Source organism: Schistocerca americana, chromosome 1, assembly GCF_021461395.2.
Source record: "Schistocerca americana isolate TAMUIC-IGC-003095 chromosome 1, iqSchAmer2.1, whole genome shotgun sequence".
NCBI classification, from domain to species: Eukaryota; Metazoa; Arthropoda; class Insecta; order Orthoptera; family Acrididae; genus Schistocerca; species Schistocerca americana.
In genome coordinates this window covers 763,589,089-763,615,654 of record NC_060119.1, presented here as the reverse complement: position 1 = coordinate 763,615,654, position 26,566 = coordinate 763,589,089, and the positions used below count along the sequence as shown (strand labels likewise).

General features: G+C 36.4%; 1 protein-coding gene across 7 annotated transcripts in view; it reads right to left on the bottom strand.

The window, feature by feature from the left end:
• Positions 1–915: 915 nt before the first annotated feature.
• The window catches only part of LOC124611694 (ankyrin repeat domain-containing protein SOWAHA), a 607,140-nt gene continuing 581,489 nt past the window's right edge, over positions 916–26,566 (bottom strand). For 2 of the 7 annotated variants that reach the window (XM_047140266.1, XM_047140267.1), the window contains 5 exons: positions 25,484–25,556; positions 23,217–23,309; positions 16,920–16,946; positions 16,163–16,305; positions 916–1,826 (listed from right to left, as the gene is read on the bottom strand). In XM_047140266.1, the coding sequence (XP_046996222.1) occupies positions 1,623–1,826; positions 16,163–16,305; positions 16,920–16,946; positions 23,217–23,309; positions 25,484–25,556 (540 nt within the window). In that variant the 3' untranslated portion in view covers positions 916–1,622. Of the gene's footprint in view, positions 1,827–11,625; positions 11,654–16,162; positions 16,306–16,919; positions 16,947–20,385; positions 20,411–23,216; positions 23,310–25,483; positions 25,557–26,566 lie in introns of all 7 variants that reach the window. The other 5 variants (XR_006979504.1, XR_006979505.1, XR_006979503.1 and 2 more) reach the window with 5 other exon arrangements.

Below are 26,566 nucleotides of genomic sequence, written 5' to 3'. Positions count from 1 at the left end.
CTTGTAGTGTAAATAACTGAAGTTAAATAAAATTGTTGCAGCTACAAATATTCCTGAATAATAGGTTTGTATTGCAATTTGCTATAGCTGTGTTTATTTTATGATGATGCTAGTCAAAATAATTATATAGCATGCCCAGAAAACTGAGATAAGAAAATTAGAAGAAGAAAAAGACACCCTACAATGTACATAAGCTAGGAGGGATGCCACCCACAATGTTTATCCTTCTTCAGATCAACTCCATACCACTAGAGGCGCTGTTATCTGTCTGTATTTCCCTCTTTTTAACATGGGAGTTGCGATTCTCTTTTCTTATCATTCTGTGGTGGATGCCAGGGCATGTAGAAATTGGGGGAAAGGAATTTAGCAGATACAGTAGCCAAGCAGGTACCCACAACACTTACAGGTACACTGTTTACTATCTACCTCTAAGCAGTATCCTCAGACTTTAAGCAAAGGACCATGCTTCAACGGGATAAAATGTGGTGAAGGTTGAGTAATAAGAAGCTGCAGTCAATGTAAACTAACACCTTCTTTTGGTTAGAAAAGTGATATTAAATGCCCTTACCATACCTCTGATCTGCACTCTGGCCTTTTAACATGGTACCTATTCATGTACTCATGTATGGGAAACCAAAAATGTGCAGCACTTACGATGTATAGACATTTGTACACATTTTACATGAGTGAGTGCACATAGTCTGCCCAAGTGAGAGCAGTCCATAATTGGCTTAGGCCTATTATATTTTAGGTTACAGCACACAGTCAGTGATTTGATTATCACATTTTATTTGACTTCTCAGTATTCGCAAGGTGTGTTGGAAAGTATGGATTCAGGCAATATTAAATTACAACATTTTAGTCATTTAACTGAAATTTCAGTACATATGTATATTAAAATAAAATTTTGAACTGTAAGTTGTTAAAAAAACTTATTTTATTTAATTCACAATGTTACATTAATTTCTACAGTAAACCATCAGTCATACTCTACACAATACAATTATTGAGATTCACATGTGTTTATTGCCATCAACTAAATCATTGAGTAATGTACAACATTTCTCACATAAAAATAAATTCTAATTATTAATTACCATGTATGCGAAAAGAACTGAACAGTTTATTTCCTTTTCTATCTTTCCTACATGTTTCTAAAAACTAGAATTGAACGCTGACAAGAAAAAGTTTACTTCAGGACAATATATCACAAAGAAAACAACTTGTAGAGACAAATACTTCTAAGACTAAATTACAGCACTGCAGTAAAATGATTTACATTGACATTAAATTGACTTTAATGCTGAATTTAGGACAAAATTCAGAACAATTTTACAAAGAGATGAAGCAAAACTGATAACACAGAAACTATTGTACAAAAGTAAAAATACTGTAGGTTGATAACAGCTTTTATCAAACATACAACATATCTGTAAAAATACGAAAATAATACTCATAATTTTATAATAAATATAAAAAAACTTAAAGGAAACAAAGCAATACATCAAACTGAACACCACTACATCAATATCATAGAAACTGGTTCCACAATACTAAAATGTTTTAAAACAAGCAAGCCAACACTAGTCAGTCTCTCATGGAGGAAATTCACAACACATTCATCAAACAGTGCCTTGCCAATTATTGCCGAAGCCACATGCCGAGTCAGAGTCTGAATCCTGCCCTAGCTCACTGTTTGCAGTGCGAGACTGACTTGGAGGTGTACTTGGTGTGCTGTAGCTACCAGTAAAGTCAGCAGCACCGTGTCGAGAGCGACGTTTCTTCAATGGTGCTGCCTTTGGTGGTGGCATTCGGCGACGGTCAACCTGAAAAATGTTGCAATTTGTTGAGGGTAACCAATGATACGAAAAACTTTATTAAACTGACAACATATCAGTGTTTCATTATGGTGGACTAATTGCTATTTTTCTAAGGAAATTTCTTGTCAATTATTTAATTATACAATTTAGATACATTAATGATCTGTAACTGAAGGGAATGCAAAAGATCCCATATATTTTCTCATAATATACTACAAAATATGTGTATGTCCTATCATCATGCAACCACCACCAGTATTCTAGAGCACAATGAGTTATTTAAAAGTAATAATTCATCTTCTTAGCAATTCACTGTATTATTTCAATTGACATGTTCTATATTACTAGTAGACTACTTGTACCACATGTAATCAACAGGGTGGGGGGAACAACCTATGGTGTCAACGCTACATACATGCCACATTCATGTGACATCACATAATGCCATAATGCATTTTCTGACTGAAAAAAATCAAAGAAGGAAAATGATTAAGCTCAAACTGGACACAACTGAAGGGAAAATGAGATTGTGAACTCTTTCTGAGAGAATGCTCAGAGTTACCTCCACCTAGGTGCATTATTATGAATATTATCGTGAAGTGGAAAACTCATGCAAATACTAAACCCAATCATTTCTTGTTAGACCAGAAAAATTAACTGATATTGATCACTCTGAAACACAATTCACAAACAAATTGGCAGACATCTTTATCAGCTACCAGTGGACTTCACAGAAGCTCAAGTACAGAAGTCAGACAGAGAACAGTCCATGAAACCGTGATAAAATTAGATTTTCATGGTTAGGCTGCTGCCCGGAAACCACTTTTTCATTGGACTGAATGTGCAGATTTACTTTGAACGGTGTAAATAATGCCATCAGCAATCTATGGCACCAGAGTAGGATTTTTATTGCAGTGATGAGTCTTAGTATATAATGTGACATTCACTTACCTTCAGCAGACTGATATGTGGCACACAGACAAACATAACAGAACATAGTATTAACTAGATTTTGACCTCTGGCTTTTCTTCTGGCTTAAAGTAAACACTTTCACACACACAACCACGCAGACACCCAAACGCTGACAATCATCCAAACGCACACAACCACAGCAGCAATAAAAAACAGTGTTGCTGCAGTGACAGTAGTGTGCATTTGGGTATCTGTAGTTATGTACGTGAATGAGTGTACTTTCATCCAGAAGGAAAGTCAGATCTCAAAAGCTAGTTAATAGTGTACTGTTAAGTGTGTCTGTGTGCCACACATCAGTCCGCTAAAGGTTAGTGATTGCCTTTCCTCTATTTTACCTACTGTTCCAGCCCAGAATTCCATTATTGTAATGTGACATTCAGATGGACAAGTTTGAATGTGGTGTGCGAGGTCTGTTCAAAAAATTTCGGAATACTTGTAATTTCGCACCAATGGTATATTGGAGCAAAATGCGGTTGGCATCTCTGCACACTTCTGTGTTTAATGTCTATCAGTTATTGTTCAGTGCTGTAATGAGTAGAACATTGTGTCACACAGTTTGCAAATTTCGAGACAACAAAGTTACAGGAGCAACAAGTCTGCATTAAATTTTGCATGAAACTCAAAAAAACCTTTACAGAGACACACCAAATAATGCAGGAAGCCTACAGTGATGAGTGCTTAAGCCGTACTTGCTCTTTTGAATGGTTCACACAGTTTAAATATGGCCAGATGGATGTTAAAAATGACCCTCATTCAGGACACCCTTCAATGTCTACCAATCATGCTCATGTCAGAAACGTCAACAAAGTTGTGCATGCCAATCGAAGACTGGGTGTCCGAGGGTTTGCAGAAAAATGTAGCATTACAGTTGGATCATGTCATGAATTCCTCACACAGCAAGCTGGAACGTATTGTGTTGCCACCAAGTTCACCCCACAGCTCATGAGTCAAGACCAGAAAGATCTTCACCTTGCAATCTGTGAAGAGTTTTTGGATCGTGCAAATGGGACGATGTTCCTTAAGAGAATCATAACTGGTGATGGCACATGGGTCAACAGTTATGACATTGAGACCAAGGTTAAATCTCCGCAATGGTTCGGGAAAGGCTCTCCAAGACCAAAATAAGCTCATCAGGTCAGGTCAAATGTCAAAGCCATGCTGATAGTTTTGTTTGACTTTGAAGGATTAGTTCGTCATGACTTCATGCCACATGGACAAACTGTTAATCAATGATACTATCGGGATCTGTTGCAACGACTGTGAGAAAATGTGAGAATGGCCTGAAATGAGATGAGACAGTTCATGGTTACTGCATCACAATAACGCACCTGCACATTCATCTTTGTTGGTGCATGACTAATGCACAGAAACGTAATCATTGTGCTGCCTCATCGTCCATATTCTCCAAAATTGGCCCCTGTGGACTTTTTTTTAATTTCCACAGTTGAAAACCCTATTGAAAGGATGAAGATTTACAATGACAGGTAAGATAGAAGAAAATTTGCAGATGGCACCTCACATGATTCAACAAGAGGTGTACCAAGACTGGTTTTGCACGTGGAAACGGCATTGGGAGAAGTGTATCAATTGTGGAGGAGAGTATTTTGAAGGAGACCATGCACAGTAAGTTAAAGGTAAGCACAGAAAAATTTTGTGGACAAAGTTCTGGAATTTTTTGAACGGACTCATACGGTTGTTACTGTTTTTACCTGGGAGTGTATGTTGGCAGTGCAACAAGGCGGCAGTAGCTAATGGTGTGAATCTGTTCTTCTTGTACAGAATACACCAGTAGCTTTGATGAATGGTTAAATAAGTACAGGTGTTAATGAAAACATATTACACAATAGCATGCTTTACAACCCTTTTTTTTATCAGCAATATAATGGTCTTGTCCATATCCATAAAGCAAGAACCACTGCACTGTGAATAAGAAAATTACTGAACTGCCCTGTTCAATGTCATGTGCATTTCATCTTTGAAATATCCTGCATTTCATCCTATGACACACTTGCACTATTCCATTTCTTCACATTTGGGTGGCGTTACAGTACCATGATTGGCTACATGCTGTAAATAGGAGGAAACATCCATGCACTGCATAACACTTCATGCATCACCAATGATCGGTATTTTGCTCTAAAAAAATACAATAATTTGTAGCAGAATATAAGTTGTAGCATAAAAACCTGGGACTTGGTAAATTGCTTTACCAATTGGATATCTTTTTGTCTCTGGTGCATTCTGTCATTTATAATTAGCTTCACTTTTCTCTTTTGTCTGCCACATCTATTTTGAGGAAATTTCTTTGACAAATCACACATATTTTTTCTCTCTTAAAAATATTTTTGTTTCTTTGCATTTCTCAGATGTTTAAATATTCCAAGTGCGCTTGTATCCTGTGACACTACTTGTGAGACTTTAGGACTGCTTTAATTTTGTTTCTTGTTCCAGCTGCTTACTGCATTGTTTCATAGTATATTAATGATCTCATTGGAGGGTGCAGACAACCATAATATTTCCAAAGAATATAGCTGAAAGTCATAATCTAATACATGTACTCAAAAGAACTTCACAAGTGCTTGCTGAATAACTTCTAGCATTACAGTTATTTGTTTAAAGCAGATCTTACTTTGACTTCATCAAGCTCTCATAGTTTCTCCATTCCTATTTGAGGAGTCAAGTATTCTAGTGATTATGTTGTGTCAAACCACATCATCTGGAGACTGAACATTTGATTCACATCAACATATTTCCTTTGCAACTTTGCTCCTGATTATTTTGGACTGTACATGTAATAAAAAAATGTCTGTATCATGCTGAAAATGTTCTAGCAGTCAAATGTTCATAAGAACATCTTCCAAGAAATACTGCAATATTCCCTGCAGTGCAGTCATATATGTGTTGAACATTATTAGTTCTATAAGAAGCTATCGACTAATAAAATAGGCACAAAAAAACCTGGCTACATAATGATGCCAATCTGAGGAATCTCTTAAAAGTAATTTTTGATCCAACCTTTAATGAAAAGGCCCAATGAGCAAATAGCAATACGGATTCTGTTTTGCTAATATCTGTTACAAATTTAACAATACTGTGCTATCTATGACTCAAAAAGAATGATACACTCTAAAAGATGATATTTACTTCTATTTGTGGACAATACTGTAACACAATCATCAGCAAAATTCACCCCCAAAATGCATTTAATGTCAAAGATTGATAAATCTGCTCTGTAATGATGTTTGCAATGTGCTAGAAAAAGAATATTTCCAGTCACAATCATTTAATATTCAGTACATGTGACTTTTATCAATTCACACCAACTGATTCAAGTAAAACGGTTCTTATTGTAATACATAAGCAGATTTACAAAACATATGACTGACAGGATCAAGTACTAATGTATATAAACCGTAGAAACAGTTCTACATCTACACCTATATTCTGCAAACCACAGTGAGGTGCATGGCTGAGGCTACGTCCCCCTGTACCAGTTATTTGGGTTTCTTCCTGTTTCAATCACATGTGGCGCACAAGAAAACTGATTGTTTGAAAGCCTCGGTACATGCAGCAGTTATTCTAATCGTATCTTCACGATCCCTACGTGAGCAATAGGTAGGGGAGTGTAGTACATTCCCAGAATCAACATTTAAAGCTGGTTCTTGAAACATTGTTAATAGACTTTATCAGGATAGTTTACATCTATCTTCAAGACTCTGCCAGTCCAAATTCTTCAGTATCTCTCTGATGCTCTACCATGGATCAAACAAACCTGTGACTATCCGAACTGCCCTTCTCTGTATACGTTCAGTATTCCCTTTTAGTCATATTTGGTACAGGTCCCACACACTTGAACAATATTCTAGAACCAGTCACACAAGAGATTTGTAAGCAATCTCCTTTGTAGACCGATTGCACTTCCTGAAAAGTCTACCACCTCCTGTACCCACAACTGAGCCTATGTGATCACTCCACTTCATATCCCTACAAAGTGTTACACGCAGATATTTATATGAGTCGGCTGATTTAAACAGTGACTCACTGATTCACTGATGTTATAGGCATAGGATACCATGGTTTTTTTTTTTTTTTTTTTTTTTTTCATTTTGTGAAGTACACAATTTTACATTCCTGAACATTTACAGCAAGCTGCCAATCTTTGCACCACTTTGAAATCTTATCGAGATCTGACTGAATATTTATGCAGCTTCTTTCTGACAGTACTTCATTATAGATAATTGCACCATCTGTAAAAAGTCTGAGGTTTTTATTAACATTGTCTGCAAGGTTGTCACATATAACATGAACAGCAAGGGTCTCAACATGCTTCCCTGGGGCACACCTGAAGTTATTTCTACAGCTGATAATGACTCTCCATCCAAGATAACATGCTGCTTCCTCCCTAATAAACAGTCCTCAATCCAATCAAAAATTTCACTAGATTCCACATATGATCATACTTTTGATGTGTAGGTGTGGTACTGAATCAAATGGTTCTCAGAAATCAAGAAATACTGCATCTACCTGATTGCCTTGATCCAAAGCTTTTAATATCTCATGTGAGAAAAGTTCAAGTTGAGTTTCACATGATTGATATTTTTGGAATCCATGATGGTTGGCATTGAGGAGGTCATTCTGTTCAAGATATCTCATTATGTTTGAGCTCAAGATTGTAAAACAAATCAAAGTCAAGGATTTTGGATGGTAGTTTCGTAATCACTTCTACTATCCTTCTTGTAGATGGGTGTGACCAGTGGTTTTTTCTGAGAACTGGGCATGGCTTTTTGTTTGAGGTATCTGTGGTAGAATATAGTTAGAAGAGGGGCTAACTCAGCTGCAAAGCCAGTATAGAATCTGATAGGGAATCCATTGAGCCTTGGAGCTTTGTTAAATGTTAATGATTTCAGCTGGTTTTCAACACCACTAACACTAATACTCATTTCATTCATCTTTTCATTGGTACAAGGATTAAATTGGGGCAATACTCCTGTGCTTTCCTTTGTAAAGGAACATTTGAAAATGGAGTAAAGCATTTCAGATTTTGCTTTGCTAACCTCAATTGCAGTTCCTGTCTCATTAACTTGGGCACTTGGGTCCAGTTCACAGACAACAATTTTATATTGACTAGTACTGGCATGGAACTAGAAAACCATGATCAGGCATTGTCAAGTCAATATGCAACATACTCCAATGCTTGTCTTGCATTGGTCACTGGACTTTGGAGGAAATTATACAGGGTGACATAGAAAAATAGAAGTGGTGAAGTAAAGAAATTGCATTCATAGTAACTGAAACATACAACTTTTCCATTTACGAAACCTTGATGACATTTATCATTTTTTTAAAAAATTATGTCCTTTAGATCGTGTTCTCCTGTATGAATAAATTTGTAAAATCTGCTGTCAAAATTTCTCATTGACTGCTGCAACATCTCAGCTGGGATACTACGACTTACGTCCCAAATTCTCTGTTCTAACTCACCCAGGGTTCTTGGTTGAGTTGTATATACTTTGCTCTTGAGGTGGCCCCACAAGAAAAAATCACAAAAGGATAAATATGGCGATCTAGGGGACCAGGGAATGTTACTGAATCGTGAGGTCACACTGTTGCCAAACAATTCTCATGCGTATGTCATTGACTGCCGTGCAGTGTGTGATGTCGCTCCGTCCTGTTGAAATCAGGCTTCTTGAACATTCGGAAAGTTGTTCCATGCAGGTGTAATGAAAGTTTGTAACATCTCCACGTAAAGATCAGCATTGACAGTTACTGTGTTTCCCTGTTCACTTGTGAAAAAATACAGTCTGATAATCCCATGTGGTGAAGCACCACACCATACTGTCACTTTACTATCATGTAAAGGGCACTCATGAACTTTGTTATGATTTATGTTTGACCAGTAATGGTAGTTCTGTTTATTAACATAACCTGTGAGATGAAAATGTGCTTCATCTGACATCCATAACTTGTTTAGAAATTCATCGTCATTGTTTATTTTTGTTATCATTAGTTGACAGAATCCTAATCAAAACCGGTAATTGTTGACCTTCAATTGCTGCACCATCTGTAGTTTGTATGGATGAAATTTTAAATCAAGATGAATTCTGCAAACCCTCTCCCCGGACATTCCAACCACTGCTGCTTGCTTACGAATTGAATGCTATGTGTTCCATAAGCCTGACCCACATACAACATCAATGTCCGCTGGACAATGCACATTTCTTGCTCGTCCTGTTCATTTCTTCTTGAGGGTAGATCCAGTCTCTTGAAAGTTTTTAATCCAACATTTTATCATCTGTTTCGACAGAATGGCATCATGATGTCCTAAATTAAAACATCGAAACTCCCTCTGTGCCGCTACCAAACTATCATTGTTTTTATAAAATGTTTTTGTGGCTAATGCATGCTGTTGTCTGTTACACAGATCCATGATTACTGAAATTGTGAACAGTTTACTCACTAACCGTCATGAAACTGCAGTGCTGCAACCTGCCCATAGCTGCCACTACTCATTTCAAATATTCCCGTTATTCTGTGTCACCCAGATGTAAATCAGCCAATGATATTAAATATATCTACAAAATTGTTGGAAGATTAAATGCATTTTGGTGTTCAAACTAGTTTAATATTCTTCCAACATCAACGAAAAATTCCAGCTGTTATAATAATAGAACACAGTTTTCTTACAAGTGACAATGTACTATGAAAACTCCCAGGAAATAAAAGTGAAGGGGTTCATCTTCAGTTTCTTATGGCTGGAACTATCCCTACACTAAAATATATATTTTAAATAAGAAGTTGTCTATTATGTTTAGTGTCTAAATGCTTTCATCACCAGAATCTTGCTGTTATAATTTCATTATTGCTCGTGCTTGAAGGCATTTGCAAGAACAAAGTATTTAATTTCTGGTGGACTGATGGAGCAGTGCGATACAGCTGGATAGCTGGTAAAGTCAGCTGTAAGTCTGCACATAATAGCTACAAATTGATGGATGATAGTATCTTGTTATTATCCTCAAAGGCATTGAGAATACTTACCATTACTATTGTCTCAAAAGACAACAAGCAGATGACCATACAAGTTCAAATACGATAAGAAGAGTCAAACGACATGTCTTTTCATAAATGCACCATTGCTTTCTTATGAACATAGGTGTCAAGGAATTCATTGGAATACTTGCAGCATGTCAGCAGAGCCAACAAACATCTTTCTAAAGAAGGGCATCAACATCATTTTTCATAACAGCAGACAGTGCACAGTCAACAGTATTAAAACTATTTTCTGTTATTTCCGTAGTGAAGTATTGGCTCATTTAATTACAGTTACGGCCAGTCCATATACAGTTCCATTTGCTTTCAGGACTGAAGAAATGCTTAAAGAGTAATAATAATACAACACTTTAATCTTATATCTCTCCCCCATGTTTTGTCCGACTGCTCCTATAAAGTAGGAGTGAGTGTTCATCGGAGGAGAGGGTATCATCTGGAGTGCCCCAGGGAAGTGTGGTAGGTCCTCTGTTGTTTTCTATCTACACAAATGATCTTTTGGATAGGGTGGATAGCAATGTGTGGCTGTTTACTGATGATTCTGTGGTGTACGGGAAGGTGTCGCCATTGAGTGACTGTAGGAGGATACAAGATGACTTGGACAGGATTTGTGATTGGTGTAAAGAATGGCAGCTAACTCTAAATATAGATAAATGTAAATTAATGCAGATGAATAGGAAAAAGATCCTGTAATGTTTGAATACTCCATTAGTAGTGTAGCGCTTGACACAGTCACGTCGATTAAATATTTGGACATAACATTGCAGAGCGATATGAAGAGGGATAAGCATGTAATGGCAGTTGTGGGGAAGGCGGATGGTCGTCTTCGGTTCATTGGTAGAATTTTGGGAAAATGTGGTTCATCTGTAAAGGAGAGCACTTATGGAATGCTGGTGCGACCTATTCTTGAGTACTGCTCGAGTGTTTGGGATTCCTATCAGGTCGGATTGAGGGAGGACATAGAAGCGATTCAGAGGCGGGCTGCTAGATTTGTTACTGGTAGGTTTGATCATCACGTGAGTGTTACGGGAATGCTTCAGGAACTCAGGTGGGATTCTCTAGAGGAAAGGAGGCATTCTTTTCGTGAATCGCTACAGAGGAAATTTAGAGAACCAGCATTTGAGGCTGACTGCAGTACAATTTTACTGCCCCAACTTACATTTCGTGGAAAGACCACAAAGATAAGATGAGAGAGATTAGGGCTCGTACAGAGGCATATAAGCAGTCATTTTTCCCTCATTCTGTTTGGGAGTGGAACAGGGAGAGAAGATGCTAGTTGTGGTACGAGGTACCCTCCGCCATGCAACGTATGGTGGATTGCGGAGTATGTATGTAGATGTAGATGTAGTAAGATAACAACAGAATATTTCAACACTATACATGCGTATGTCATAATTTTAATTGTGACATCTATTAAATAAGAGCACAGCACTAATAGTCCACAGCATGTAGAGATGTGAGAACAATAATGAACCACACTACTGATATTAAACACACCAGCAATAATAAATAATCACCAGTCACTCAAAAAAATAAAACATAATGCTACTGTAATATTAATCATACTAACAGTAATAGATAATCATTCAACTTAATTATGGTTCACATCCACTATTTATTCTAAACAATACTAACTTGCCTCATTCTTTAGTTTAAACAATCTCAAAGTCCATTTTTCCTGAAACAATAATCTTTAAGCACCCAAAAACAGCAAAAGTAGGAACAAATTTACTCATGCACAAACTGCTAAGAACAACATGCTATGAAAAATCGTACTTATTGACAGACCTGTCTTCCTTCAGCACCTCTTGGAGATCCATAAGAGGGGAAAAAAAAAGAATGTATTAGACTGAATGTTAAAATGTCAGACCCCCAACAACTTTATTACAACACAAATTTATAATTAAAATGGTCACAGTATGGTTGTAGGTTGGCTTACAGCAGATTTGTTCACATAATGAGCTCCTGGTGACATTGACAATTCACACTGTGTGAAAACATTGCATAATATACTTTATACGGCATGTAGATAAGGTACAATAGTAGGGCTCTTTGGTACACTATAGCTAGTGCAAATTACATCATGTCCACAGTGATCCTAACTTGTTCTCACAGCAAATCTTTACATTTATGTGTAGCTGCTTATGCAAAAGTGTTTTATGATGTCATCACTACACAAGACGTGCTCTAATCTCACTACATAATATGAGTTACACCTCATGTCAGTAACTTGTAACCAGTATGAGTCAGTAGCTTGTGACCAGTATGATTTATTCTAGATTTCCACACAGAACTGTCAGTGTCTGTCATACAGCACAAGATATATTCATTACACACACACAAATATGTATACATGAAACATCATTAATATTTAAGATCCTCTTTAGGGCACATTTTGAATTATTCTATTGTATAAAATGATTTTTTTCCGAGTCATTTTCATATAGTGTACCTGAACCACCCAGAGACATGCCATCTGCCTGTGCTGGCAATATGTTAAATACTTGTTAACCCATATATGTTACTGTGTCAGTTAGTTTCATGTTTGGTGGATCATTTGTGTGCTTAATCATAATGATGTGAAATGAGTTATTTTGTATTCACATCACACATTCATATGCAAATACACACATTACAAAAGTAGAAATTCTGCTATGGAATAGAAGGAGTTGACAAAGAGAAACTTTTTCAGTTTGTTTTCAAATTTAACTGTGCTGTCTTGCAAACATTATATATTGAATATAATAGAAAGAAACATTCCACATGGGAAAAATATACTAAAAAAGATGCTGTGACTTACCAAACGAGAAAGCGCTGGTAGATAGACACAACAAAAAACACACAAACACACACACATATTTCAAGCTTTTGCAATCCACGGTTGCTTCATCAGGAAAGAGGGAAGGAGAGGGAAAGACGAAAGGATGTGGGTTTTAAGGGAGAGGGTAAGGAGTCATTCCAATCCCGGGAGCGGAATGACTTACCTTAGGGGGAAAAAGGGACACACACACACACACACACACACACACACACACACACACACACACACACACACACACACACATATATATATATTTTACAGAAACAAGCAGACATATGTAAAGGCCATTGTTTCACTAATGAGATGGTTCCTCTTTCTTTTTTTTTAAATTGTAAGCGGAGGCAGTCTGCACAAAAACAAGCCATGCCACGAGCAGCAACAGGCCGTAAACACTCATTATCAGAATGTGACAAACAATTAATGACACAGTACAGTAACGCATTTTCAGCTTAGAGTGACGTGAACACCTATAACAAAGAGAATGGCACTTATCACATCAAAGAAAAATAAGCAATCAATTCAAACCAGACGAAGCATGTGGAAAAGGAAGGGTACCCATATAAATACGGACAGAGCACCTGACGCATAGCAATGGCTTAACTGCTAAGCTTGTAACTCGAACCAAACTACTGTAGCTGTATCGTCATTCATTCGACCTAAATTGTGTCTCATATTACAATGGACCAACTTTGTTTCGATCTGGAGGTGCGGCCTAAAACTTTTCTTCCCCCTTGAATTTTGAGTCTCAAATTTCAGGTGTGGCTTAGATTCGGGAAATTTTTTTTCCTTGATTTCGAGTCTCATTTTTCAGATGCGGCTTAGATTCGAGTAAATACGGTAGTGGGTAAAGTATACAGTGTGGCCTGGTAAAGACTGTATCAGCTTTTAGAAGTACCAATGTACAGTTTGTATCTGGTCTGGATGGTCAAGCCTGTGGTTTACCACAGTTTGACTGTCACCGTTCATGCAAGTAGACAGTTGGTTAACTGTCAAGCCCACGTAGAATGCCGTGCAATAACTCTACCCTAGTTCATATCTGCTTTCACACTTGGCCTTGCCTTTTACTGTGGGGAAATGTCTATGACTGAACTGTGATAGGAGGCAGTGGGTGAATGTATGGAATAGCTCTGGCACCTGGATCGACTACAAGTTAATGAGCCATGGGGTGTAGGGCTGCAATATGGATGAACAATGATATGCTGTAGGTTGGATGAGTGGCAGAAGACTAGTTTCGGTGATGTGGATATAATTTTTTCTCCCTCCCTCACCCCCCCCCCCATAACTCTTTTATGCTCTACCCTCTGAACTCCTCACATCCCGTCGTGTAGCTGCTGAATCATCTGTCAAAAGATTTGCCTCATGCTATGCCAGTTCCTTGTCTCGCATGTCATTCCCTACCCCCTCCTGACTTATATCACTTCAGGCAACTGCTTTCCATAATCGATAATCAATAATCAGTCTTGCTGCAGCAGTAGGGGTGTACATTTTGGAGTCTGTGTAGTGGTGTTTGTGATGTGTGTACTTTTACTAGAAAAAGAGCAAGAACTCGAAAACTAGGGCGACTTCTGTTTTCTGTTATGTTTTTCTATGAACCACGCATCAGCCCACTACAGCCGAGTGGTTGCCTTTCCATTATTTTACATATTATTCCAACCAGGAATATTCATTATTATATGACATCAAATAAATGCTGAAAATGTCACAGTTTGGATATCTAAAGGATTCTGATATTGATAAGGTTACCTACAAATACAGTGAGAATGTACTAAATTCATTAGACAATAAATAGGCTACTTGTGTATTTTGCAATCTGTGAAAGGCATCTGGCTGTGTAAATAACAAATTAAAATATTACACTGTAACAGGATATGCTGCAAAATGGTTCAAACTTATATCTGTGACAGGAAACAAAATGTGTCATTAAAAAAGGACATGGACTCATCTATCGGGCATCATCTAACTGAGAACTATTAAAAGTTTGTTTGCAGATGACATAAAAATTTCAATAAATAGCAAATCAAGTATAATCTTAGAAAGATCAGTTAATGAAATTCTTATGGACATAGATAAATTGTTCCTAGTCAATACTTCATCATCAAAACCCGAAGAAAAAAAACTGACTACAAGAAATTTAGAGCTTGTAAGAAGTCTTTCATCTGCATATATCTAAAATATGATGACTAACAGACAGAAGAAGTTGACAGAATTAAATTCTTGGGATTACAGCTTGATAATAAATTCAAAATGAGATTTACTATTTGGGAAGCAAAATAACTGATGATGGTTAAAGTAGGGAGGATATAAAATGTAGACTGGCAATGGCAAGAAAAGCATTTCTGAATATGAGAAATTTGTTAACATTGAGCATAGATTTAAGTGTCAGGAAGACCTTCCTGAAAGTATTTGTATGGAGAGCAGCCATGTATGGAAGTGAAACATGGATGATAAACAGTCCAGACAAGAAGAGAATAGAAGCTATTGAAATGTGGTGCTACAGAAGAATGCTTAAGATTAGATGGGTAGATCAAGTAACTAATGAGGAGGTACTAAACAGAATTGGGGAGAAGAGAAATTTGTGATAAAACCTGACCAGAAGGGATTGGTTGGTAGGACACATTCTGAGGCATCAAGGGATCACAAATCACCAATTTAGTACTGGAGGGAAGTGTGTGGGATAAAAATCGTAAGGGAAACCAAGAGATGAATAAAGTAAGTAGTTACTGAGAGATGAAGAGGCTTGCACAGGATAGAGTAGAGCTGAACAAAACCAGTCTTTGGAATGAAGACCACAACACCAACAATAAATTCAAATGGGAGGAGAAAACCACAGAACTGCTGATCTCTATTTGCAATGCGAATGTTGTGAGACACAGGTGATATAAAAATAAAAAAGCTAGTTGGCCATACTTACTTTTATTTCATAACACCACAGGAGATTATTTTTTTGGTTAACTCATCAAGGCAAGCTAAAGTTTTCTGTGCCCACAAATGTCTAACAAGAATTATTCATGGTGTGAACTGAAGAACATCCTGCAAAAGCCTGTTTAGGGAACTAGGGATACTAACGGCTGTTTCCTATATATTTATTACTTACTGAAATTTGTCATTAAAAATAAATCTCTTTTTCTAACCAGCACTGAGCTAGTGGAATAAGTAATAGAAATAAGAATAGCCCTCTCAAAGATATAAGAATAGTCCTCTCAAAGATATATAGTCACAATACCTGTAAATGGCTTGCATGTAGCCATATTAATATATTTCTCTCTCTCTCTCTCTCTCTCTCTCTCTCTCTCTCTCTCACACACACACACACACACACACACACACACACACACACACACACACACACACAGAGGTACAAATGTACATATGTACACGCGTGTGCACACATGTGTGATGTTATCTCTATGTTTATGTTATAAGATGAATGGTTGCCTTTACTGTTTCTACAGTTTGATGTGAAGAATTAGTACACTCAATTATACAATACTAAATTTCTCTTACCTGCTGTATATTATCGGCTGAGCCCCAAGTTTTATGTATTTTGTCACTGTTTATTCCTACACCTAAGAAGTTGCTGAATGCTTCAGTTGTTTTCTTCACTCTCACATTCAGTGAACCAATTCTCAAGAATCCTAAGTCCTTTTCTGCAATAAATTTAGAGACATCTGTAGTGAAATATTTGTGAAATCTGACTACTTTATACTAAGTTCCGTCTCTAACAATTCCGTTACCAACTGAAAATTAAACCCTTACCTTCCTTCCTTCCACTATGTCCATAGTATTAACTGAAACACTGAAAAAGATGTAGTTTCAAATCACATAAACGTAACCCCTCCCCCTCTCTTCTTTTCCCCCCACCTCTCCAAGTTTCACTACTGACTGGGACTCTTACATAATTTTTTTGCATTTATTAACATAGAAAACAAGTTATCCAGTATGGCTGTATCCAATTTCTACAGGATGACTTACTTAAAATAACAGGCAGTTTCACTATTATATAATGCTGCCAAATATAACTATGTCACCACCTTATCATTCATCTTCTGCTAGTCACAATTAAATGTGGCCATGTTCTACTGGCATAATGGCATTAGCTATGGAAGATAATATGAAGCAAGAAAAACTAATTTGTGCAAACACTTTCATGCAAGGTATGGAAGGAAGATAATGGTTAAATTTCCTGTTGTTAACAAGATCATCAGAGGCAGAATGCAAATGAACATAACACTGATAAAGACATGAAATGAAAGAGACATACCTGCCTGTTTTTTCCTTGCTTTGATTTCTGCAACAAGAAAAAAGAAAGTTATTTCATAATCAGGACATTATGGTTAGCTAAAATTTGATTCAAAATGGAAAATGCCACCCACCTCAAGAAACAACATGACATCCATGCTTAGGTCACACAAGCTACTACACACAAACATGCCCTATTTAAGTGCAAAAATTGCTGTTAGTAGATTTAAAACACAGATAAACACACCAGTGAACTTATTTGGAAATTCCATTCTATAATCCCATGCAGAAAGTAGTTTTGCAGCTCATATACAGTTGATATTTATGCTGCATGCACCAACATACAATATAAAAACAGAGGGACTGCAAAACACAAAGGATACTGCATTCTTTTAACTACTGCTATCTTCCTCGAATAGATTAAAAAAATATTATTTCAAACCTTTAAATCCGATTCATTATGAAGCATGTTTGTACCAATTAAAAAAAAATTAAAAACCTACGAATTCAATCTATACATTTTTATGTTATGTTTAAAAATAAATTAGAAGTTAACCTTATAGTTGAAGAAAATTATAGCAAATTCCAACTGTTACATCTTTAGAAAACTTTTTAAAAATTAAAACTAAACTCAACTAACAAGTTAAGTTTCATCCTGATCCAGAGATGAACAACAAAGAGAGTATTCTGAGCTTCATCAAAAGGCTGAAAAATGTTTTTATAGTTTGATGGTGAACAAGACTACCAGCAATACAGCTGCCATCGTGTTGAATTTTGTGAATGACAAACTTACTCATATGAATGAACACTGTGGAGAAATGGTTATTAAAATGCACCATTTAAGACGTAGCTTTTGAAGGCTGACACGGTGATCATATGAAGTTCTGAGTAATAAGTCTATGACTGTCAAGTAATGAGCTATGCTTATGTTAAGAAATGAGAGAGATAAGGAGGAGTCTCAGCCGCATATGCAGTAGCTCACTGAACAGGTCATTTTTACAGAGAGACTGAAATATGCTATTGTTAAACCATGGCTTAAAAAAGGGGATAGGTCTGATGCTAACAACTACCACCCAGTCTCACTTCTGACAGCTTTATCCATAATACTTGAAAAAGTAATGTATTCAAGAGAAGCTAACAAAATGTCAATTTGGTTTTTAAAAAATGCTATACACGCTTTCACTGATCAAATATTCAATGCTCTGAATAACTGAACATCACCCATTAGGATTTTTTGTGATCTCTCAAAGGCTGGGTGTATCATGAAATTGTTCTAGATAAACTCAAGTATTGTGGTATGAGTAGGACAGTGCACACACAGTTTAACCTATATTTAGCTAGAAGAATGCAGAAGGTTGAAATTAAGATTACAGATAGTCTGCAAAAATGTGCAGAGTCCTTTCACTGTGGAGGTGGTATCAAGAATGGCGTCCCTCAGGGTTCAGTACTGGGTCCCTTAGTGTTCTCAATATATATTAATGACTTTCCACTCAATACTCATAAAGATGCAAAGTTAATTCTGTTTGCTGATGATTCAAGTATAGTCAGCACACCCAGCAAACATGATTTAGCTATGGAAATTGTAAATAATGTCTTTCAGAAAATTGTTAAGTGGTTCTCTGCAAGTGGATTCTCACTAAATTTTGAGAAAATGCAGTATATGCAGTTATGTACAGTAAATGGCATAAAACCGTTGACATATACTGACTTTGAACAGAAATATGTTGCTAAGGCAGAATATTCAAAATTTCTGGGTGCATTGGTGAGACATTGTATGGGAAGAAACACACTGATGATCTGCTGAAATATTTAGGTTCAGCCACTTACGCTGTTAGCGCTATAGCAAATTCTGATAATAAACGTATCAGTAAACTAGCCTACTATGCCTACTTTCATTCACTGCTTTTATATATCTTTATATTTGGGCTAATTCATCATTAAGAGAAAACGTATTCATTGCATCAAAGCATGTAATCAGAATAATAGCTGGAGCCCACTCAAAGTCATCTTGCGGTCATTTATTTAAGGAACTCAGGATATTCATAGTACCCTCCACAATACATACATTCACTTATAAAATTTGTTATTAATAACCCATCCGAATTCAAAAATAACAGCAAAGTGCATAGCTACAACACAACAAGAAAGGATGATCTTCATTATTCTGGGTTAAATCTGAATTTGGCGCGAAAAGGTGTGAATTACGCCGCCACAAAAATCTTTGGTCATCTACCAAATAGAACTAAAAGTCTGACAGTTAGTCGACAAGCATTTAAAAATAAATTTAAAAAATTTCTGAATGGTAACTCCTTCTACTCAGTACATGAATTTTTTGATATGAAGTAGTAATTTAAAATAATAGTAATAATAATAATAATAATTTCGATATAAACTAGGGGAAAAAATTGTATTATGTAAAGAAAACTTTTGTTAAGTTGACATGTTCCACACCATTACGAAATGTTGTATTCATGAGCTATGGAACAAGTATTAATATAATGTAATGAGACCAGACAACTAAGATGTTATTGAATAATCTGTACGAGATGACCAAACTGCTGCATGCTGAGAAATGCCTGTTTCATGTATTACATGAAGAGACTGGTACAGGATGGAGCCATCCTCGCTTCCATAGACGTTGGTTTGGCACACAAACATGAAGTGGCTATGGCTAAGAAAAAGTTGGTTAGGGTGAAAATGAATAAGTTTTTGGTAAATTTTAGGAGGGCAGTGGTTTGATGTCAACCATATTGTCTTTTTGTTATTTACATATAATCTTAAGTGATGTTCTTTTGTTGCAATTAAGCTAAATGTATATGCATAAAGGTAATCATTCTTCTGGTCAGTGTCTTTGAATGAAATAGGAAAAAGAGTAATGGGAGGGTTTAAAATAATACCACTGCCTGTTACTATATATGCTATATGCAATACATATGCTTGCATACGAATATCAACATGTAGACCTACACAGCTATTATTTTAATAAAAATACAGAATGGTTTCATAAATGACTTTTTTAAATTTTTTTTTATTTTTTGCAAGACGCCTGGTGAACATTATATACAGTACTATAGTGTGAGAAAATTCCTGAAACTGCATATATATATGTAAAAGTCTGTCATAGCTTGGAATACAATGAGCCAGCAGCAGTTGGTGTAACTTAAATGTTACTGCAAATCGGAACTTTTAAATACAGTTGAAAGCAACAGTGTAAGAGCATAAAAGACATCAGGTTTTGAGAAAGTACTTCATGTGTTGAACAACCATACATATTTTTCTTTATGTGATCTAAAGCTACATTTAAAATAGTTACCAATTTTTATCCCTTTACCACTCTAATACATTATTAATAAGGTTTGTTAAACATGCCATATTTACAAATAAACATTAGAGAATTATGGAATAATAATTCATGACCTTTGTGCACAAAATCCCACTACAAACACTTACAGAAGAACCGACAACCTTAAGACAAGCAAACTACTTGCCTCATTGTAGCAGCAGCCTTGATTCCTACAACAAAAGAAAAGTGTATAATGTTTGAAAAGTGAGTTGTGATATATCATGCAGCTCCAACGAAAACAGAGTCAAGCAAGTATTAATCAGAATTCATTACATTAAAAGAACTACAAGTAAATTGAGAAAGAAGCATAAATAAAACTGTTTCAAGGTAAACATTATTGAACTACAGAAAGCACTACAACAAGAAATGTAAATAATGTGTTTGGAGTAAGGAAGCAGATTGAAGGTTACAGTCTTTTGAAGCAGGTATACCTTGCATTACTTAGTGTATAAAATAAAACATCTGTGTCAAATTAGTTCAACATTATTACACAGGTTTGTGGTAAGTCTAATAGAACATTCTAAAAGCATCATTCTACTTCTTATAAATATAATTTAGCCATGCTGCTAAGGATATGTACATTTGTAGGAAACTATGAACATTAAGAATACCTCATTAATTGGAATGCAACTTGGAATAGTTAACACCTGAAACTACACAAAACTACATCCAAAGCAATTACAAAACACTGACTGATCAATGAATTACACATTACCATTACAATTTACTGGGTTAATCAAACTGTGCTAATTATTTTGTATCAAAAATGTTCAATTCTAAGATTTTGTAATAAGATATGGGCTGTACATGAACAACAGTAAAGATACAGAAAAATCACTATTCACTCTCTTCAGTTGAAAACATACAGTACCATACATTTGTTAACTGTACAAGATATCACATAGTTTACATCTATGTAGTACCCGTTTTACAAAATATCCCACAAACATCAAAGTTAGATGTTTTTACATCTACTGAAAACTATTTCATTGGTTACAAAACTTCCTTATAATGCAAAGTATCCCCAAAACAATGCTTAATATAGACTAGCAGCCTTTTGTAAGTGATATATATACACACTTTTTAAAGACTCTGATCTCAAAGCTGGGATTGTGTTTTTCACCATTTTCCTGTACCTGAGTCATATACTAACATTTCAAATCAAAAATCGTCAACACCTACAGGAAAGGCGAAACATATAGAAGCATGCTTAACTAGGAAACAACTGCTCAGGTCCAGATTCACTCATACAAATCTTCTAAGTGTGTAACTTTACGAGAGTATCAGACTGCTTGTATAGAAAAGTATCTAATCAACAGTGTACATAACAAATTTACAAATGTTTCAGGCAGTTAGTATGTAGCTTTCCATTTAACTAAAATGTAAATGTAAAAATTCCTCAAAGATTTTACAGAAGCAGGACATAATTTACTCTTGTAAGTAAATATATGGCTTTTTGTCAAGGAACAAAGTATCTGACAACATACTTAATTATATGTAAGAAGAAAACAACTGACTGTCCATTCACTAATTGAGGCATTCTCCGGAACAACCACTTAACATCAATCCAAATCAGTCAGTAACTTTTAAACATATCATATCGTATATTTTAAAACACATTATTTCATCTGCACTTGACTTGAATTTAGTCCACATTGAGAGTTTGAAATGAATAAAGAAACTATTTCAAACTGTTGGTGCTCTGTATCTTGATCTCAGGATCTTTCAGTTAAGTCGTTGGTCCAGAGAACACCTCAATTGCTGTAAGAATTAACTATTGGTCATTGTATGTTAGTAATAAACCATAAGCATGTGACTGAGGTGGCATATTTATTACTGCGAAAGAACAAAACAGGCCTTTATGCCCTTACCCGCCATTCCATCTGCCCCATGCCCAATTTCAGTTTAAGTGAATTTACGTACACTGCAATTAGTGTAAAAAGCACTCAGCAGCAAGAGACTAATATGCTTATTGCTCTGTCTGATCTTGCTATAAAGATACACACTTTAAATATACATATAATAATTTTCATTGTTTTATGTTAGTTCTAATAGTGGTTTTTTATGCAGTACTTTGTATGAAATTGAGATTTCCTATTATTTACCTATGAAAAACCACTTTAATCCCATATTTTCAAACAGCACATGACTTTAAGAGGCAGTCTGTATGAACATGATGTTATTTTCTTCAACTTCATTATTTTTCCTTTAACAACTCATCAGAAATACGATCAAGAGAGAGTTTGTACTTTATCAGTTAACACGAATATTGCAAGGAACTAGCAAGAGTATCTTGAAGGAACTGTCCTGCTTTTGATCTGAAAAAAAGTAGAAAAATCAAGGTGCCAAGGTGTTCATTTAATCTTTATGCATTTCACCATTTCCCCTGGACACATTTACTGTAATGTAACAATTTTTCACCAGATGGTTTTTCACGAGACCAGCAACTATCCATTCTAAGCATTGTTCTCGACAAAACCAAGCACAATCAATCAATTTTTTGCTACAAATGAGGCTTTATAAAGAAACTAGTTAAAAAACTGCAAAGGAAGTATTAACTGAAATACAGCTGAAGAAACAGTATTAATGATACACTACTGCACATATTGAAGATAAAGTATGTGGAAGCTTACTAAAAAGAAGCTAGTTTTAAAATATACTACATCAGTATTCCTCTGCAGAAACATGAAAAGCTTTTACATTGTTGTTAATTGTGTTAAGTTGAAACGTTATTTCTGATTTGCAAAACAAGCTGACCAATATCACACCAGTCCTCACATGCCTTATCAGCTGAGAAATGCAGATGTTACTTGTTAGATGATTGCAGTCTGTGTGATCTGTAAGCAAGAGAGTTACGCTTAAAAAGAGTGGTTTGGAGTGAGAGCCGAGAACGCCTTGTGGAAGCAAAGCGGAGTCCTAGTCCCTGGTCAGATTCTTCAGGGTTCGCATTACCAGGAGCCTGAGGCAAATACTCACTGCGGAATGTGTCAGCTGACACACTTGTGTCCTGGCTTGCCTGATACTGGCGAGCTTTTCGCCCACTGTAGTCACGTAGATTCTGGTCAGCACCTGGGTAATACGTGCAAGATTAAAAATCTGGTCATTTACACACTAGATACTACCATGACAATATTTATCATATAACTGTGGCTTTTGTTGTTTCTGTACACCTTGTTCTATACAACTTTGTGGGGTGACTGCGTATGGAATTTAGCTTCATTATTTCAGCAGTCACAATTCATTCATTATGTACTTATGACAACAATAATTAACAATAAATTCTTTAGAGCATAAATATTAATATTCATTTCATGGAATGATTCTGTGGGGCAACTGCCAGAGGTATTTTCCTGCTAAGGAAACGAGCAATTATTTTGATTAAAGTAGAGACTCGAATGCACAAGTCTCTCCAAAGACCTTAGAATTTATACATTCATTCTCAAATATATTAATGGAAAACACATCAAAGCTGAAAATCAGTCTGATGTGTCTTCACTTTAAACACAGTGGTTTTGAAGCAAAATTCTTCAAGGAATATGCTCTCAGACTTAAGAAACTGGGAATCTTCGTGTACTCAAAAGTTAAATGAAAGTGCGTATTATCCATTCCTTCTATGAGTGCATCATACTTGGTTCTGTAGATTCAGGAAATGCATAGAATTGTTCTGGTTCAGAGGTACCAATGTACCTTCAAAAAAAGCAGAAGCAGATGATTAATGCTCTTAGATAATAACTAATGTACTAGTGCAAGTTTTTAAGTAAGTATTATTAGTATACAAACTGCAGTGGAACAGTACAACTGAAACTGTTCCAATGAAGTGGATTTTCTTCATCTCATAAAAGATGCCACACTAACAGAAAATGCAGAACGAAAAAATCAAATAAAAATGAGGAAAGACAACCACTCACTTGTAGCTGTCTGACATGGAGCGTATTGCCACACATGGTAGAACAGACATATTAATAGCTTGTACAATCACAAAGACACAGGAAAGCATTCACCTGTTGCAGCTGCTACTGTAGTTGGGTAGCTGTGTGACAGAGTGTACTTAACATAGAAAGAGACTGGCAGCCCAGAAGCTAGTAATGCGTGTCTATGTTGTTACATGTAGCTATGCACTACAACATCAAGACTGGTTTACCAGTGAATCGCCTTTCAGTAAAACTTTTTGTGCAGCCTTATGCCAAAGAGGGACTCATCACTGAAGACAATTCCTCTCCAGTTAATGAGATTTCAGGCTGAAGATGTGTCTGGAAACAGCCCAGACAGCGGTGGCATACCAACATGAGTGTCACCTGCCATATGGCCTGACAACCGGGAGTGATGGTGTGGGATGCCATTTCATTTCATTTGGTTGTCATCCACAGCACCCTTACAGCAAATCAGTACATCGACAATATTCTACAACTCATTTTGATGCCCATTAAGGCAAGTCATCTTAGGCTTAAATTTCATAAGACAATGCCTGTACACACATGAAGAGAGTTTCTACTGCTTGTCTTCATGCTTGCCAAACCCTGCCCTGGCCAGCACGGTCACTGCACCTTTCCCCGATTGAGAATGTTTGGTGTAGGGGAGGGCCCTCCAGCTATCTCACAACATCCCTCAGGAGAACATCCAACAATTCTATCAGTAAATGCCATACTGAATAACTGCTTGCATAAGGGCCAGCGGTGGACCAACACATTACTGACCTGCTCAATTTGTGAAGCTCTTTCTCTTGAATAAATCACCCAATTTTCGGAAATTATAATGATTTGTTTGTCTTTACATGCACATAATATCTACTGATGCCTGCCCCATTTGGATAGTCCCTTCATGGTGCCTTTTTTTTTTTTTTTTTTTTTTTTTTTTCCTTAGAGTGTATAATAGCATTGTACGAGTAGGAACTCAAGTACGGTCCAATGACTACTTCAGCACAACAGAACTGGCTGGAAAAGAAATGAATGCTTATAGTGTGCCTGCATTATGACATTTAGTTGTTTCAACTGAACACCAGTCACATTACTAACAGTGATCATCTGTGAAACTATTAATTGCAGGCAAGTAAAAATATGCAATAAATTTGGACCCAATGTTTTTCTCTGCCCAGGCCTTTTCTCAAGTGACACTAATCAGTTACACTGGAGCCAAATTTAACACTTTCTCAGTTCAACTACAGTAATTATAAAACCGCACATGAAACAATTTTTTGGTGCAAAAATAAAACCCACAAAAAGCTAACTACTAGAGCACAAACTTACCATAAGCATTCACCAGAAGGTTTGCTATTTCTTCATAACCAAACTGTGTTGCTAGGTGTAGAGGAGTGTAGCCCTGCATGTACAAACACATCAAAATTTCAGTTGTATTACATTTACTTAACAGAAGTTACAGAAAACGTAAACCCTTATAAGTTATTAACTGAAAAGGAATTCATGCTCAGTTTACCAAAAGATAAGTGCTACTTTCATTGTGCACTTACGCTATATGCACATCATCAGGCACTAAAATTAATTTTCAGGCATGTCAACAGGAAAAGACTAACAAAATATTTAGATGCTAGACTATTATTCGTTAGTTTATGTTTGTGCACATGTCAACAATGTCACATCATCACAGCATGCAAAAGGTAGGTAGGCTGGAGTCTGATGTGTCGTCAACCTCCATTACATCATTGAAGGGCCACTAGTGTAGTTAGACAAGCAGGGCAAGGGAACTGGGGGTGACTTAAAATTTGTCTCAAGCGATTCAGGAAAATTGCAGACTCAGAGTTTTCATGGGAGGGGGTAGGAGGTTTAAATGCTGCTCCTGTGAAATACAAATCAAACAGCTCAATTATGGCATGATGTCACTTCATCCCCGACGATTATTTTGCACAATGGTACACAACGACCTCTTACAAAGTGGCGTGTTAATTCTTCCCTTGAGTCTAGATAAGATTTGGCTTGCAAATTTCACAAATTCCCTAATAAAACACTTTTTACGCTTAACTTTTATACACTATCTGATTGAAAGTACACAGAAACCTATATGTAATGCAGAACTGACCACTACATATCACAAGAGGCAGATCTACCAGTATACAAGGAGGTGGGGAGTATTACGTTGACAGTAGAGAAGCAGCAACAGCTGAAGGGTCTGTCAGGAGAGGTCACTGACTCTGAACATGGAATAATCGTTGGATTTCACCACAGTAACAACCTTATAAAGCTAACCCAGTCGACTTTGGTGGTCTGACAGTGAAATGGAAATGAGGAGAAACAAGCACAGCTAAAACCAGACCAGGCAGACCTCATGTACTGACACATAGAGATCACTGAACACTGTGAACGGTGGTTGTAAAA